At 35.7% G+C, this 19,051-nt stretch overlaps 1 protein-coding gene across 2 annotated transcripts in view; it reads right to left on the bottom strand.

The window, feature by feature from the left end:
• RPS6KA5 (ribosomal protein S6 kinase A5) overlaps positions 1 to 19,051 on the bottom strand; it is a 67,275-nt gene that overhangs the window by 23,128 nt on the left and 25,096 nt on the right. Inside the window, exons 4-7 of one of the 2 annotated variants that reach the window (XM_058025633.1) lie at positions 18,304 to 18,419; positions 17,391 to 17,498; positions 6,738 to 6,821; positions 4,218 to 4,321 (exon numbers count right to left, since the gene is read on the bottom strand). In XM_058025633.1, the coding sequence (XP_057881616.1) occupies positions 4,218 to 4,321; positions 6,738 to 6,821; positions 17,391 to 17,498; positions 18,304 to 18,419 (412 nt within the window). Of the gene's footprint in view, positions 1 to 4,217; positions 4,322 to 6,737; positions 6,822 to 7,497; positions 7,614 to 17,390; positions 17,499 to 18,303; positions 18,420 to 19,051 lie in introns of those variants that run through there. The other variant, XM_058025634.1, reaches the window with a different exon arrangement.

The following is a 19,051-nucleotide window of genomic DNA, read 5'->3' on the forward strand; positions in this document are numbered from 1 at the left end:
TTCCCTGGCATTCTGGGTTTTTGTTCCACTGCAGGGGGGAGAGGAGGTAAGGTCTGACAGTTTTATCTTTAGCATTTATTTACCTTTTTCCTGTGCCTTGTGGGAATTCTGTCAAATAACCATTGGAAAAGGCTTTTTCACTTTCATCCACTAGTATACATTTCCTATTGGTGGAAAGGGATTGTTGGAACCCTTTTTAGGGGAAACAACTTGTTCCAGAGTGTTTTCTCCTAAACTTGTCTCTAAATTGAGACATTATGTTATAAGCACCATTGAGACATTATGTTATAAGATACATATCCATCTGGATGTACAGAGAATAAGAGAAAGCAACCCCAAGCTGTAACCCTGTTACAGGGCAAATGTACAAGACTTCTAAAGCAGAGTTTTCACCCTCATACTTGAGAATGACCCTGTGACCTCTTGTTCTGAACTGAACTCTTGTTCTTCTGTTCCATCTTGGAGCAGTCAGATATGTATGCATAACCCTGGTTCTACACAAGTCAGAAACTGTGCTACAATACCTAAAACTTCATTAAACCATCTGCTTTACTGAATGGTTGAACAAATCTATAGGCAAACTCACTCACGCACTCTGACATGCATCTAAACATAAAAATGCTTTACCTTATAGATAGGCAGCTAAAAGCTCTAGGACAAATATCTAGAAGAAATCATGCAAATTAGAAGTTGGATTTAATGACTGTTCCATCCTTTAAAAGATCTAGCAATCACTAGAGTGAGTCACTGATTTAAGAAGGAAATCAATAAAGAAGGGCATCCCAGTACACAGCTGTTAGGTGTCTTCCCAACAGCTCTATGAAGAAAAGGTTTCTTGCAGGATCAAGGATGACGTATCTCCACAGCATCCAACAGACTGCCAGATTTCAGCTGTCCTCCATGAAGTTTAAATAAAGTTTAACCAACTATGTCAAAGACCACGGGCTGCCACTGGTGTTAGTATGCTAATATGGCATCATATGCTTCTATAGATTATTTTATAGATGAATCTATGCATTTTAAAAATGTTTCTATCTATTCATAATCCTAAAGCTGGTAAGATTTTTTTAAACTGCTGCACAGTTGCAGTTAGTACTAGTACTAACTAGTAAAGCTAGTACTCCAAAACTTTCCTGCTCATTTTATATCCTCTACATGACAGGACCCTCAAAAGTCAGCTCCCTAAAATGGATTTGTCTGTCTTTCAATTCAGCACTACAAACTACTCGTAGTCAAAGTGAAAACACTGGCTGTGTGGTCAGTCCCAGCCCTTGCCTATGCTTTTGCAGGATGGCTCTTATCTCTGGCTCTGCAGCAGTAATAAGTTCAGAATTCTCAAAAATGAAAGGAAAATTCAGGAACAAGGGAAAAGAAAGGGGAGAGGGCACACTAGAAAAGGAGAGATATTGGAGAAGGTATGTGACTTTTTTTTATTTAATTGAGTTTAGTAACCCATACACAAAGCATGTGAATAAGAAGCCTTCAGAGAGTGATAAAAGGCAACATTTGCACTTACTTAACTTGCATTTTCCATGAAAGAAGTCTACAGTGTTGCCAAAATATTATTATAGAAGAACAACACAATTTCTCATCAGAAAGAGGAAAAAAAAAAAAAAAAGAAAATATACACTGTTTCCAACACAAGAATAGAACTCTCCCTTGGAGAGATATTTTAGAACAAAGTTTCATTCTCAAATTTAACACCACAAACCATTGTGCCACATGAGGGAGTAAAATTATCTAAAAATATCTAAGATTACTTCCTACCTAGGTAAAATAAAAGAAGGACCTGGATCCATTTAAAAGACGACCTTTTTTCCCCCTAAATTCAGAAAAACACAACCATGCTTTCAACAGATAGAGAATTCATTTTTTTACTTGCTCTCAAAGTCTGCTGCAATTGGCAAGTTTAAGCATATTTAGGTTAACCCATGTAATTTCTGGTTAGAACAACCTTGCTATCAAGAAAGAAGTTTGTACCAACTCCTATCTCTGTGCCAGTTATTTCATTATCGGGGCAGCTGTTACTATTTGGTTTCTGTTTGCCTGCTCTTCCCTGCCCTCAGGCAAAGCTCCAAACACACTCCTGTTCTCCCAAGGCATGCAGCAGTCACCATAGCCCAGAAGGTTCCACACAGCTCAGTGCAGCAGCCAGGGCAGCAGCAATGCTCTCACATGTTCTTAAAAGGATCATAACATTCATGACATAAACTGCAGACACATAACACTGAAAAGATCCAAAAAAGAAATTACTATCAGTGGAAAGGATTTATAAACCACTGTGTCTTATGAGTATAGGAGTAATACAAAAGAGATGAAATCTAGTCTGAAATGCAATCACATAACTGGGAGGAAGAACTACAAACCAGAGTCATCAGTTGAAAGTGACAGAAGAAGGAGTTAGATCTATCAGACCAGCACTGGCATCAACAAGAGGAACCCAAGAAAAAGGAAGAAGTATTTTTTTGTTCAGATGGTAAATTATCCCTTCCGTTAACCAAGATCTGCTTGAAGCATCAACATGAATAAATTGCCCATATGTAAGAAAGAACAACAGAAGCTAAGTTAAGAAAAGGCTTTTTCAGGAAACAGGAAGACTAGGGAACATCTTCACTATAGGAAACTGTAAGAATTTAGCTTCTAAATTTATCAAAATAAAAACTGAAATACCATAGGACTGTCTGTAAATGCATAGCATAAACATCCACCAGAACACAGACTGAAGAGCAACACAGTAAACTTGCCACAACTAAAGAAAGTAATTAGCTGTCAGAGCACAGATGTTAACAACCATGTAGTCATTCAAACTATCAGAAATATTATTATCTTAAAAAGCACCAAAGAGCCTACCAATATAAAGTCAAGTCCTGTAGAATACACAACTAAAAAGTTTCCCATTTTTTGGGAAACAATATCTGTAAAGTTCAGTTTAAGGTTCTCTCTAAAAAAAAAAAAAAAAAAATTGTTACCCCTTCAGAGTCCCAGCTAGTAAACCTTGGGAATCAAAATTACCAAATTCAGCCATGGCATAAGTAATCAGTCAAGCAAACTTCTAACCTTAAATAGGGCAGAAAGAGATAACTGAAGTTTTAACTGCAATATAATAACCAAGCAGGTGAAGTCCTGAATTTTCTTTCATTAATGGACTCCTCCCTCCCCTGTATTTTTTCTACTGACCGTCCAAGTTTCCTGTTTGCTGTGGTAGAGAAGTAAAAACCAATAAACAGGCTTTGATCTCAGAAGAAATTGCCTGAATTTATAAGATAAGTAAAATAAATTCTCTAAACAATTGAGGTATACTCTACCATCCATTACAACTTTAAATATCAAGTGATTTCAGGTGAGGGTCAGAATCAGGACAATACCTTCCAAGAGAAGCAAGACTATTCTTAGTTTGGGGACTGGACTTACAAGCTCATTTTGACAGCAGTTAGAAATTTGAGCAATTTAAGACCTCAACTTCCTGCTCCAATAGGAAGAAATCCAATAAAAGGAAATTTTTGTTTTGGGGGAGATTTCAGTAACATGCTTTGGAGAAGCTTATTGCTTTGTCTTTTAAAAATGCTCCAGTGCTTTTACACAGGAACTGAAAACAAACCTTTAAAGTGTTCAGTAAGAGATTACTGAATGTAACAAGTTTATATGCAAAAGATAAGAATGGTATAGTTTATTTCATTTCTGTAAGTATCACATCCATTTCTCCTCAGATATGCAAATGGGCTAGAAAATCTTTGTTTCATGCTACACACTAATAAAATTAACATAATTTGTAAGAAAAAGGTGGGAGTAGGGTACATTCTGACACTTTAAATGTGCAGCCTGCCAGAACAACCTAGCAAGAGCTGATAAAGTATCACTAGCTAAAGATATCTCTAATGTATTAAGATCTGGAATGTGATAATTCTATTTACATATACTTTGGTATTTCATTTGAGTTCCTTTTCAACAGTAAACATGCAACAGGGCTAAGTATCTACAAGGCTGTGGCTCCACTGTAGTTTAAACAAAACAGGCCTTTTGTAAAGTCAATTCTACTAGCTAATAAAAGCTATCTACTTTCCAATGTCATTCCAGTGAACAGAACTAGAGCACACAAAATGTTACCATGGCAGCACTTTCTTCCTAAATTTTAAATTAACAAACTCTCACAAAACATATATTATGGCATAAGAATCATCTGTTAGCAAGCACATATACTTCACTGCTTTGAATCTTACCTAGAAATCTCTGCTTGGGAATTCTTCTCTCCATCGACTGTAAATGGTGATGCTCCAGTTAATAATTCATACATAAGAACACCAACACTCCACCAATCAACAGCCTAGAGAACAACAGTAATTATGTATGTTATGATACGCTGAAGGAAAATTGTTAACAAAAGAAGGAACAGAACAACCCACATAGAAAGCAACAAGCATAGGAAGAACCTACCTATATACAAACACAAAGGCAAAATGGGATACAATGAAGCATAAACAACTGTGGTACTGACTGAAGGTATTTTCTGTGATAAATTAATTTTATACTGAAGTGTCTCCATTTAGCTTCTTCAACTAATTTCTCAAGCTTTCTACTAACTACTAAATTTTCTTTTGTTTTCCCAACAGAATTAATTTTGATTTTTACCACTGTGATGTGATATGAATTCTAAGACACACTCAAAATAACAGAGGAACCTAAGGCTTGCTAAGAAGCAGTGGAACTTGAAGTTTTATGAGCTTGAGAACGAAATTAAGGAATATTAAAAAGGAAAATTTAAGATCACAGTCCATAGTTAATCCAGGCACCTGAAAATGCTATGAAATCATAGAATGGTTTGGATTGGAACGGACCTTAAATTCCACCTTGTTCCAACACTCTGCCATGAAGGACAATCTGAAAATGAATGAAACTTCTGCTTTACTTACATTGGCAATATTAATATAATACAGGAAGACAACTAGTGAAATCCTAACAATTTGTCCACATATTTTACTTGGATTTACTTCAAAATACACAGAATCTGATGTCTTATATATTCAGCCAAGAGTATCTAGAAGAACTACCTGCTGAAGTTTCTGTACTGTTACTGATTATCTTTGCAAATAAATAATTCTCAGAGAAAATACCAAAGAATTTCTTGTTGGCATGTGTTTTTCCAAAAGAAAAGGAGGATCTGCAGAATCAGAAATCCAACTTAAAAAAAATAAATACTGAAATACTAGAGCAAGTCCTTATGACAAACACTGCAATCGTCTAGAAGAGATTATAGATGATAAATATTGATTAATGAGAGCACAGCATACTAAAGCCATCTCGTTTTCTTTTTTTTAAGGTCTTTGAGTTGTTAGATATGCAGTAGGTATGAAATACACTAAAAATCTTCTAAAATTACCCTACATGACATTGCCAATGGTAAGGTACTGAATGTGTGGTGTAAACAACTAACATAACATACATAACACACATAACTGCAATATCTCCCTGTTGATCAGAAAACAGTTGCCATCAAACAGAGAAGCTACTCCTTATGGAATACTGTATGACTCTGCACAACATCTGATGAAAGTATCAGACAGAACCAAAGATAACAGAACAGAGTTTCCTCTTTAAGTCAGCAACAAGACTGAATTTTTAAGCTCTGAGAAGCCAGAATCATAATTCAAGGTGACTGAGAAATTGGAGAGATGCTCTGGAGGTGGCATGACTAAACTAAGAGAGTGCAGGAAAGAGTTCCAATTTGTAAGTTTTTAAAATTCCATTTTTAATAGCAACTGGGCAAGCAGTACAGTAGAAAAAGACAAAGAGGTTATAGTGGAATTCAAGGTAGGTGTGAGACAATGACTAAGTGAAAAGAAAAAGCACACTCTATTTTATGTGTAGTAGAATAATCAGAAAGGTTATTTTGCTCTACTTCAAACTGCCAGATCACAGCTGTGCCCACTACAGTGCTCCCTAACTGAAGGTAAACTCAGACCAAAAGAGACACAGAATCCACAGAGAAGGAAAAAGAAGAACTTTCTCAGGCAAAAGTCAGACTCTTCCAGTTCTTACACAGGGCTGCTATAAAAGGAACCACAATCAACAACATTCCATGATCCACAACAAAGACAACTCAACTCAGTCTACAGCAAAAAACCACAGAGATCAAACAGTCTCCAAAACTTCCCATTATAGTGAGCAATCAGTTACCTAGGAATACTGCAGAATTATTTTAGAGAGTAGGTTTTTTTGTTTCAAAAATCATCTGTTAATTATTGCTGTCTTAATCTTTTCTATCACTTACTGACACTTTATTGTGCAATAAAACTTGAGTCACAAGTCACACAATTTTACAATATGAGAATACTTATAACATTAGTGACCTATCCCATACCTCAATAAATACAACAGATTTCTGTAATATCCAGTTTAAAATGTATATCAGAATTAGCCACAAACCAATTTCCACTCTGAACTAGTTTTTTATGCAAAGGCAAAAAAGCATTAACTAAGTTTATTCTCCCATAGCATATTTAGAACAAATTTTGAACAGAACACAAATAAGCCTCAATATCTTTATAAATATGCCTTTTACTTCAGATCAGAAGAGGAAAATACATCAACACACAATTGAAGACACAGGAAACAATCTATCTTAGGACAACCTTACATAGCACATACATAAATAACATGTCATATTTTACAAAAAACCCTCAAGATGAGCAATATGTTGACTGAAGAATTAGTTTATTTTCAGTAATAAACTTAGAACATACCTTATCATGTCCTGTGTCTCCCCCTCTTACAATATCTGGAGCCATATATTCTATTGTTCCACAAAAGGAATATGCTCTCTCATTCTAGGAAAAAAAGAATTACATCAAACAATTATATTATACAAATAATATGGGATAGATACGGCTAACAGTTCCGAGATGCTGGCAGCAATTCTTCTCCAAATAGCTCAGAACTGCTAGCTAAATAATATTCCATCATTTGTAGTGACGTATCACATAATGCTACAGAATATTAAGTCTTCTATGAAAAAATAAAATGTCATAAGTTTGTGTTGCAGTCTAAGATAAGCACACAAAAATTAATCTACTAATATTTAGAAAAACTCTCCCATAAGTCTAAATGATCTACACGTTTCAGAACTTGGCAAGATTCCCCAGCTAACACAGATATACATTTTGAAGGCTGCAATACCAATACTCTAGATAACAAATGAAGCTTTTCATTAAAAAGGGAATTACTTGTAAGACGTACAATTTGACTAAATTGGATACAAGATCCTTTGAGTTCCCCATATTTAGGAATTCATTATGACCTCTAGAAAAGTTGTTTTCTCTCGCAACAAACACATATATAAGAACAACATTCTCTCAAGAAGAGACTTGGAGAGAGACAAGACAGAGAAAGGGAAAGGCAGACAGTGTTGTAAATTTAATTTTATTCTATACACTGAATTATTCTCTTGTTCAAAACTAAGCTGCTTTCACAGGCATGTATAATTGTTCCCTGGTAGCCATTTACCTTTGAGGTCAACATGAGGTCATGCTGTACCTTGCTAATGACGAAAGCACATGTGTTTGGGCCATGCAACATTGTTCCTCCCTTATCCTTCATGCTTCTAGCATTTTGGGGAGAGATCCTGATAGGTCCTTTAAAGAAGAGTGTTCAAAAAAGCAAATATTTCAAAAGTCAGGTTTTACATTTGTAGATTCAGGTTTGGAGTTTAAAACAGGTGCTATATAAGAGACTACACTAATGAGAAGAAGCTTCTAAAAGTAAAAATAGTGCTCTGTGCTACCCTAAGGCATAAAAATTAAACAGTCCAGCAGCATATTATTAAACTGTATTTCTTAAAATACATATACTGTGACTGGTTTTTTGGGGTAAAATTCTGAGCTCAGAATAGTTAAAAGGCCTCATTTTGTTTAGGTATTAACTTGAAATATTAACTTCTGAGACAAAACCATATAATAATGAGCTTTTCATTATTCCACTTTCTTTTGACACAACTATTGTTTCTGTTTGATAATCTTTTCTAGTACCTGTTATCTTCAAGAAATATAGTGTGATAGAAAGCACAAACAAAGAAAAATGTCAGAAATTCCTACCCTCCATCAGAGAATCTAAACCTATTCAATCTCTGTTCTTTTTTCCTTCAGCTGGGAGGGTAGGAGGGAGGGAGGGAGGAAGAAGGGCGGAAAGGAAAAGGAAGGGGAGTGGAAACACAGAAAGAAACTGCTCTTTTCACTTGCTACCTCTCCAAAGAGTAAAGATAATGCAGCCAAAGTGAGATATCAAGACAACTGTCTGAAAGGAAAGCACTCTGACTTCAACTATAGATTGACACAGATTCACCTTCATAAGACGCTGTAGAATGTTCTGACTTCAAAACAGCTGAAGTCAAAATCCAGATACTTCTTTGTTAGAAACCTTTGTTTATGCTGTGGTTTATTAAGTTACAAGCTTCATCAATTACATCTAGGTGTTACTTAAACTGAGGTTTTAGAGTATGAAGTTGCTTTAGGCACACCTAGGTAAATCTGTCTCTGTTAAATACGCCTCTTCCCAGAAGTCACTAATAGTTCCTGCTGTCACGCACTACACGTGGGTTTACAACAATTTTCAAAGAATGTTATCTCCAGTAACAGTTTCATTTTCTGTCATTTTCTGGTCTCCTCGGTACATGAGAGACATGGATATAGCAGAGAGCATCCAGCAAAGAACCATAAATATGATTAAGGGAACCTATGAGAAATGGCTGATAGAGCTGGGACTGTTTCACCTGAAGAGGTAAACCTGACAGTTCAGGGAGATTTCATCAATGTACAAAAATGCCTGAAGAAAGCATGCAAAAAAAGAGGGAGCAATGCTCTTTTCAGTGGTGCCCAGTGACAGGACCAGAGGAGGAAACACTTTTTTTACTGTGACTGAGCAGTGTCTCTCAGGCTGGCCATGAAGGTTGTGGAGTATCCCTCCTTGGAGATGTTCAAAAGGCCTCTTCTGGGCAACCAGCTCTAGGTGACTGTATTTGTGCAAAGAATGGGGCAAGATGACTTCCAGCAATCCACTCTGATTCTGTCACAAAATGCCACTGTAAGCTGTTTTTCAACATTCATTTTGAAACCACAGCCAAGTCTTACTTTGTACACCCTCCAAATTTACATTTCATTCAACTGTATAACACAAATCCAAATTCTAAAAGCCACATTATTAACACTTCCATGTTATGAGATGTAAGACAAAAAAGGATATTGTTAAAAAACAACTGAACTTGGATTACCTACAGGTGAATGCTCACTGAACATGCACATCTTGCAAATACTTGAGCTTAAGAATATTTTTGTCTTTGAAACGACCTGAAAATGTAGAAAGCATGTCTCCTCAAAGACAGAGAGGTCTTATGCTTTCAGTTATCTAATGACCTCCTTCAACAAATAAAAAAAAAAAGCACATTAACAGCAACAAAAGCCAAAAGGATCAAACTCCATTTTGCTGGAGAGACTAATCACATTCACCATGTCTACAGGAACGGCCTGACTGATGGAGAAACAGTCACTACTGCCACAAAAGGATGTGTCCTTTAGAGGACATCCTAGCTTACAATAATACAAATTCAATTTCTTATTTTTTACAACATATGCAAGGGTAGCTCTGAGAGTTATTAAGTCTTGCAACTGCTCAAAGTTGCCAGCTACTTCAAAGTTCCAGCCTGCATCAATTACAGCCTCTCTGGGCTCTATCAGTAGTGTTTTGAACAGCACCCATTAGAAAGAAAAGATACACCAACATTTCTAGAATACAGAAATCAGTTATCATCATTGCTCCTTTTTCGTACAGGTGCGAGTGTATGCAATCAGTCCTGAAAGTCATAACTTACAGCTTTGCTGCAAGCATAAATAGTGAAAACTTTCCCAATGTCAGGGCCCTGAGCTTATCAACAGGCTCCACAACCTCTTTCACCAATCCTAGGAGTTAAGGCATCTCTGCTTTAGACCAACTCTGACAAAATGCAGCTGAGTGACCTGTGTAGAAGCTCATCAAGGGCCTCTTCCTCAGGCTCCTGCACCAGCTGTGCTGTAGGTAAGTCTGCACTTGACGGGGTATCTCACTGATGCCGATCCGTCAAACTCAAATCCTGACTTGTCCTCAAGCCTCTCTCCTCACAACAAACTTTTCTGATAACCACTGGACTGTTGCCCAAGCCTGTTCTTCTGGCACTAAACTTCTTCTAATCTTCTTGCACCACGGGTCAGTGAGCACATAGATCCATACTTGTTGTGGTCACTCTTGGCTCACACTAATGCAGGGAGCAGTCTCCCCATTCTGCTGCTTCCTGACAAAGCAGGAAGAACCTAGCCCAGAACCACAGTTCCTCCAGGAACAGCTTACAGGACTGAAGAATTTAGGTAGTTGAAGAGTTCAGCAGTATCACATAGAATATCTCATTTACTAGCTGTCAGCAAACTGGCCGCAAGCTACTGATCAAGTATCAGAGCTCCCTTGGAAAGCTTAAAAAGAAAACCAGGACCATAGGATCAATCAAAAGAACACTATCATAACTGAAAATTAGTTGCAATATGAAAAGGCCATATAGCAGGGGTTGTTCTAACAAGCTGCCCTGCTGAATGGATTTTGCATTTCAGGAAAATCACATGTAAAGACTGAAAAGCCTGAATTCATGGCAGAAATAGGACCTGTACCTTCAGCAAGCCTTAGAGGTGATCATACTTCATAGATATTTACCTCAAAAATAAAAATGCACCAAGGAAAAAAACTGATTTCCATAGAAATTATACCTGTGACATCTTTCACTGTCATTTAATAGCCCAGAATAACAATAATTACAGTCTTAATTCAGGAAGACATGAAAATTGGCAGAGAGACCTCTCACAGTTCAAAGATGTGATATACGTTTAAAATTGGGGTGGGGGGGAAGGGGCAGAAATCTTGCCTTAACAAGGTCCTTGCCATACTGACTGGTTTCTTCTTTTTATTCACCTTTTTTTTTAAGTTTCAATTATTTTGGGAAACTCATTGGTGATAATATCCAGATTTAACACTGAATAATTAAGCTGTCTACACTAGAAAGTATTACTTCAACCAAAAAGTCTATCAGCTGAAAACTGTTGCTTCTGTAGCCATAAACTTCTATTCACAACCAAAAATATGTTATTCCTCATTTGTCTCCTGCAAAGGTCAAAGACAGGCAAAAAACAGTTCAGTGGTACACTGCTTAGACTGCTCTGCTAAATATAACAAAATCACAATGAAGACTGTAACATAAAAATGAAAGTTTATAGACGAGGGCAAGAATGGTTGCAATAGGGCAGATCAAGGTCCACTAGAGTTTGCAATGGCATCATAGGAAGAATTTTTTTAAAAGGATAGGGCAATTAACTGAACATCCTATCCTGGTGGCTGTTCCAACTGGAAGAAGCCAGTTAAGCCAAAATACCATATTGGTTACTATGCCTCTTGCCACAGCTAGACTAATGATTTCTGCTTCCAAAACACACATGGAACAATGCTACTGAATTTTTCAAGCAAGAATGAGATTTGCCTGCCAGCAGATGCCATCAGAACAGGCAATTAAAGGGGACAGCAAGGGCAGCTAAACCTTGACCTGCATTAAGCAAGAAATCTGCGACATCTACCTCTGTGACCCAGGAACAAAAGCCAAGGGAAGGCCACATCTAATGTCAAGTGGAGATTCAAGAACTCTTTTCACAGATTTTTACAATACCTGTGCTTGCTTTCACAGTGCAGTGCAATTGCAAGTCTACAAGCAATTATTTAAACCAGTTGCTGAAAATGGATTTTAAAGCAAACAACTAAGAGTAAAGAAAAAAAAAGTCTCAATTCTGCAGACAAGAAAAAAAAATCCAGAAACAAATTATTGTCTGGGAGGAATGCAAGTATGTACCTCTCTCAACTTGGATAAACATTTGGAACTAAGTTCTTCTCAAAATCATTGGGTTTTTTTTGAGAAGTGAGAGGCAGTAGTATCAAGAAAGAACAGCATACAAACCAAAACCTGAAAACTCATATTTCTTCAAACATAAGCAAAAGTGTAAGATATGGAAGAGTACTAATTCTTGGAAGAATTCTGCTAGGTATTACTACAAGCCTTCAATAGTTAATTTTTTCCTTTAATGAAGAAAATCATATAGAACATGTCATTTAAACATCAATAGTTTCAGAGAGAACCAGATGTAATAGGTAAAGGAGTGGACAATTTTGCTCCAGTGCAATCCATCTGGTTCTAAATTCATTTACATTTGTCTGTGAATCTATGGTCACTTAAGTTTTACAAAGTTTTTCACCTGGCTGACTAAGTTTCATGGAAGTAAGGTATTCACAGTTATTCAAAAGAAAAAAATGTATGACAAAAATGGATTCATGACAATGGGAGTGCTTGCCCTCAGAAAATTACTTGTTTTCCCTTCAAAAACAGAATGAGAATTTTTCTGAGTTGACTAGCAACCTAATATCCAATAGAAGATTGGATAACTAACACAGATGGTGTTTCCCCTCAAAACAGCTTTTTTTTTTTAGTGGTATATTACAATAAGAAAACAGCACCCTTGAAGCAGTCATTGTAAGAAATCATGATCTGTCTTGCAAAAATGCTTAGCAGTACTTTAATATTTTGACATCAAAATCTGGAGAGAAACTACTTTATACTCTGTTCCTCTGCATTACTGGTCCATGCTGGAAAAGCACAATCTTCATTGTGATAAGCACTGAAAAGGGAAACCTCTTGAGTAAAGGCCCAAACAGTCAACTGACCACTGACAACCTGGTTTTGCAATTAAATTAGTCCAGCTCAGTGATGTGCCTTTAGAGTGTTTGATATGTTCTTAATATTCATTTTCAGGATATTTAAACTGAGCCAACTGAAGTACACCAAACAAAGCAAAAAGTTTTTGCCACTATTTCATTTCTTTTTCCAAAACTAATTATCCAGACAGATCTATAATTGATGTTAATGTCTGTGGACTAACTTCACTATTCAGTTTACTCTGGACTTTTTTCTCTTTGAAGAGATGTAAATCTACTTCTTATAATTGTTTCTTATGTTGACATCACTGAACAATTCTTTAACTAAAACACAAGCATACGTAGCAAGTCATCTAAAGCATAGATAACTTTACTCATTTTTGCAAGAGCATGCTCAGTGTTGGAGGATGCACTGTCTAATTGCAATGATAAGACATTATCACTTTAATTGGACAATTATAAAGGGTGTTTTAGAGTTAAATGCATAACTAATCTACTAGATTACTCATGTTAAGATTACAGTTCCTAAAGCATTAAGTGAGTCAAGTCGTAGTCACTTCCTTCTGTTCTGAACTACCTTTAAACTGCACTAAGAATGTGCACAAATTTCTTCCTAGTTCATCTACCAAAACCCATAGTGGACTAGCCTCCAATCACTTTTCCTCCAATGGAATGTGCTTTAAAATATTTAAAAATACATACTACTTTTCTTTCCAGAACAGAATGTTCACTCTATCATCAAATAAACGAAAACAAAATTCAATAGTGAAAAGCATTTGAGTTATAACTAAATTTGCAACTCTCATCAAGAGATTTTCAGATGAAGAAACAACAATGTATAGGAGTTATTCATTCTACACATCAGATAGAAGTACACAGACATGCACCCAACTGTCTTAGGCTTCAATTCAATCATCCCTCATATTGAATACCCATTTTTATTTACCCATTTTATTAAGGCATTTGTATGCTCACAGGCACACTATTTGAAGACTGACAACATTCAGTATTCACTATCTATTTTTTTAAACTTCATTAAGTAAACACAAAAGCTTCAGAAAAAAACTTAAGCTAATGCAGAAGACGAGTACCAATACAGAACTGAGCACTTCACTACACTCTGGAAGAAAGTGTTCTTTACTGGATTTCATTAAGAAGAAAAACAATTGCATGGTCAAACAGATAATTTTCACAGTAATTCAATGCATGTGTTCATATTATTTTGCTTAAGAGAAAGATCTCCATGTATACTAAAATAAGATTTTTAAAGAATGAAGTAGAACTTTAGCAATACACATCAGAATTAAGACCAGACCTGACTACTAGGTTAAACTGACATTGACCAAATCAGAACAAGTCCAGCATAGAAGCAGAACTATTAATAGTTAAAAAGATATAAGCTACAAGTCCACCAGATAAAGATAACACACAAATACAATGGAAAAAGACCCCAAAACAACAACTTGAGAGTTCTGGGGTTTTTAAAGATAAATGTATTACAAGACTTGAGAAAACAAAAAAGAAAAAACAAACAAAAAAGCCCCACTGAAATGATTTCACTTGTGCAATGCACAAAATAGTGCTGTAGAAGTTTAAATTTAGTGTCACATGCAAATGTACTTTGAGACCCAGTTAGACAAACACTAAACTGAGATGCATGAAAACATCAGGACTTTTGTCCTGATGTATTTTTTAGCTCAATTTTGTTAATTCAATTGAGATTTAAAAACCATATACACTAGCCTTAAATTCATCACAGGGTTAAGGATGTAAATGCCATAAAAAGCAATACTGAATCTCTTTCAATCTCTTAATCTCTTACCTAATCCCATTATTTGGTTAGGCTAGTAAAACTGTAGGCCTTCATGAGCTTTTAAATAAAGTTTGTATCAAAAGTAATTTCATACTTTTGATACTGACCTTTCATACCTTGTGATACTGACCTACCCTATGTGAAAATTCCTTTTTATTGAACTACTTTATTCCAGTCAGGTTATTTCTTCTTTTTGCATGTAAGTAAGAGCACATTGCTTCATTTTAAAGAAAAACAAAGGCAACATCACTGTTGATTCAGTTGTAAAAGACAAATTTCAGGTTTCAGCAAAGCAATACCATAAAATACTTTAAAGCTCTTAAAGCTGCACTGCTTTAACTGGGATGTTTAATTCTCGCATGTTATTTTCACATGATAACTAAAACAGAGAGAACACTTGACAATGCACTCTTCACACATGCTTCAGTAGCTGCATGGCAGAAATCAATAGGTTTTTGTTTTCCTACAAGTCACAGGCATTTGCTTCCCTTCACTCAAACAAGTGCTTAAGGAAAAGCAGCTCACCACCTCTCCACCGAAGAACAGTCAATCTGCTGCAATTATTGTAGTCCTGTTTGATTCATTAGGTGCTCAGGTACATGAAAATCTTTAACAGTCATCAGATTATAGCAGAGATAATGAAAATACTGAATCATGATGTTTTCTAGCAAGCATCACTAACTACAAAACTATCCAAACGTCATAAATACATGGTGAAGTATTTCTCTCTAATAAGAACTCCAAATATAGTACACATCTCTACTATGATAACTTTTATCCCTTTTTAATAACCTAAATATAACTTGTGTCAGGTAATCAATCCAAAGAGAAGGTTACTAGAATAAACTCCACTTGCTTAAGTATGCACTTCTAATGGCAAAAGTCTTGCAAGAAGCAGGTGGACCAGCACGAACATGTGAAGAAAGGGAAAGAAATTAAAGTACACTGCTCTGACTAAATTGCAAATGCTACACCTTTATCTGACTTACACAGTTGTAATTTTATTCAGAAATGTTACCCTAGTGAGCGTGAAAGTACTACACAGGCAAATTCTACCTGCTGTAAGTACATTGGTTCAGACATGTAAATTAAGTATCTATTGTAATGAATTTCAAGTGCTCTAGTAGTAGTTCGATTATCTACAAAAAATACAATATGAAATGTCAACTTCTATGTGTAAATAGGTCATTTTAATCATGTTTAAATTCAGTAGTTAAATTACAATAGCACAGAAGAAAACTTAAGTCAAATGCAGACAATTTCTTAGATTTTGAAAGCAAACAACACAATTGCAATTACTTTTCTTGTTAAAAGAAACATGAGAACTGTTGAGATTTTTTACAGGGAAGACAAATATAAGATGTGAAAGAGAATAAAAGAAAAAGTATATTTAAATGAACACACTTATAAGGTATATACTGAAAACAGAACAGATTAGAGTCAGAAGAACCAACATTAAATTTCCAAGGAGCAGGATGGCTTTATTTAATGACTGGAGAAAAAAGAATCAAATTCAGAGTGTGGATAAAGCAAACAGTCCTCCCCTTTCCTTGCACTGCTTGTAAATGATGTGTCAAAGGTGAGCACAGATGAGATGTGCTTCTTAAAAAACCTGGTTTGAGACTTGGGGGTTCTGATTCATTTTAACATTGCTAACACGGTGAAGATTTAGGCTTCATTCAGCTTTGGATCAGAGGCTGGGGTACTGCTCCTTTTCTCACCCTTCAGTGCAGTAATACTAGTACTTGACTTTGTCCCTTGTGCCTAGCACAGCTCTCCTCACAGCTCTACCAGGTGCCACTCTCCCTAGCCACACCTTTCACTATCATTCTTTCCTGATGAAAATTGCATCTCTCTGCACTTACTCTCTGCTGTGCCAATCTTGCTGCTAATCTCTTTCTCACACCAGTTGAGCTTCCTCTTGGTTTCGTGCTGTAACTTAGAAGGAATATACTGACATTATCTCTACTACTTCCCTACTTCAGAAAGTAAAATTTAATATTTTTTAAAATGGTCCCTCCCAAATCCTACCACACTCCATTTGAAATGCAAATATTCTAGAGGAAACTACCAGCCATCTATTTTTAGAAAATCCTTCTGCTGCCTCTAACAAAGACTTTTAGATCTGCAGTCCCAGATTCCAATACCCGTGAAACCTGATGTGAAACCCAAAAATCATCTATTTAAAAATTCTCAGAAGTAAAATCCTGCACACTTTTGACTCTCTGAAATCTAAAAAGCCTATTTGGAGATAGAACTGTACCTTACAAATAATTAACAGCTAACATCAATAGTGAGAGATCGCTGTTAGGTACAATGTACTTACTTAGTAAGAAATAAGCTTTTATCCTAAAAGCTTGCAATTAAGCTTATTAAAAGTGACACAAAGAGATGAGAAAAAGACAAGATAATAATACATTAATTATTATTAGCATAAGGAAGAGTCATAGCATACCATTTGCCTAGTCATTCCAATGAATTAGCACAGTCAAGGTTTTTTTTTAAAAGGCATCTGAAAATGAAAATGTAAGTGACTTTTCAGACTTATGCAGGTCTTTCCCTTTTCATGTCAAGGGCAGCAGAAGAAAGTATGAAAGCTTTTCAGGGGAAACTAGAACAAAGACCTGTGACAACACTGGCAGGCCTAAAACCAATAAATTGAAAGCTCAAAACCTAGTAACAGAGACAACTAGATTTTGTTCTATGATGTAGGAGTCTGGAATGCAGGATTTCCATCCTTTTTAATTGTGCTTAGTATTTCAACAAGACTTTGTCATTTTGCTTAATTCTGTCCACACTTACTGGAGAGCCAAATACTCACCTCATCAGTAAGAAACTCCTTACTTAGCCCAAAGTCTGTCAGCACCACATGGCCATCAGAATCAAGGAGAATATTCTCAAGTTTTATATCCCGATATATAATCCCCAACTGCAAACAAAATATAAGAAAAAGTATTTCAAAATAGTGTCACCACATCAAGAAGACATTGCTAAATGTTTTTAAATATAAAGAACCCAAAATTCACATTATTAAGGTAATCTGACACATGAAAGTTGAACCTCAAAAAAGACAATTTTTAAAGCCCTGGAAGAAATAACTAAAATTACATTTACAATCTTAGAAATTACACTGTGCATTAATGTCTTAAAATTTCAAAGACATACTGTATACCCCTTGAATCTAAAAGTAAACAAATACTTGCTGTTGAGTGCAAAACTCAGTTCTCCTTTCATTAAGAAAATGGATCCTTCTGTTATACAGTCTAGACATAGACCACACATACATGCATGCTTTGTAATAGTCTACAAATCTGCTTATTACTTCTGAGAACTGTAACACTTTTCAGGTCTACAGCTGTGCTAGAACTCTATGACTCAGTTGTGTAGAAACAAGGAAAACCAAACATTTCAACCCAAAACTTGTTCATGTTCACTACAAATTAGTTTTGGTGACATATATTGGTTCACAAGGATTACTAGAAATGAACAAATAATTTGTCAATAACATTCCTCTTCACCCTGCAGGCAAAAAATTGTGGCCTTAATCTAGTGCACAAGGAGGGACACTCCATTGGGGGTTATTTCTAATTATACAACTAATGTCCCATTGCAAGACAAAGTTACTTTCATTTTAAAACTATCTAAAATAATAGCTCTCCTTATTAACTTTATATGATACCAAAAGAATACAGCTGTAAGTCCTCAAAAGCAGCACCAGAGTAAAGTCATTTTACCTTGTGGAGATGTTCAAGTGCCAAAACGATTTCTCCAATGTAAATTTGCACCTCATTTTCTGAGAATCTCTCTCTGTGTGAAAGATGAGTAAACAATTCTCCTCCATTTATATAGTCTAAAAAATAGAGCACAGATCCTTATAATTTCACTTTCTGACAATTTCATTTTCTTATTGAAATATTATTAGGTACTTTGTAAGCTAAATAGTAACACATTCTACTATCAGATGCTTTTCCTTAATTGTAATTTACTAGTATTTCATCATGCTGTACAATATTCAATTTCTTTCTTAGAGAACTGAAGGAATAACAAGACCCACTTCTAAATAAGCATCAAAACCATAAAATAAGCCTCAACTATTCCTAAATTATAAAGATGGGTTTTTCCACAAAATCAGTCTTTTAGTTATTTAGGAATATGAAAAGAAAGAAGCACAAATCATATCTACAAACAGAACCCCTGTAGACTCTTATGAAATACTCTGATGAGCAACAAGGCAGACTGACACAAAGAAAAGCAATTCAGAAAACAGGTATTAGGGGAAATAATCAATTTATTGACGGACAATTACAAAATTTTCCCTTCACTGACGGACAATTACAAAATTTTCCCTTCACAAGGGAAACCTTGATGGCAAAACTTACTGCAGATTATTTCCACATACACTCCCTCATGGAAACCACACTTTCATTCTTTGCAGGCTATGACACAAGGATTTTCCCACAGTAAGGGAGCGGGAAAAAAAAT

This window comes from Melospiza georgiana, chromosome 6, assembly GCF_028018845.1.
Source record: "Melospiza georgiana isolate bMelGeo1 chromosome 6, bMelGeo1.pri, whole genome shotgun sequence".
Taxonomy (NCBI): Eukaryota; Metazoa; Chordata; class Aves; order Passeriformes; family Passerellidae; genus Melospiza; species Melospiza georgiana.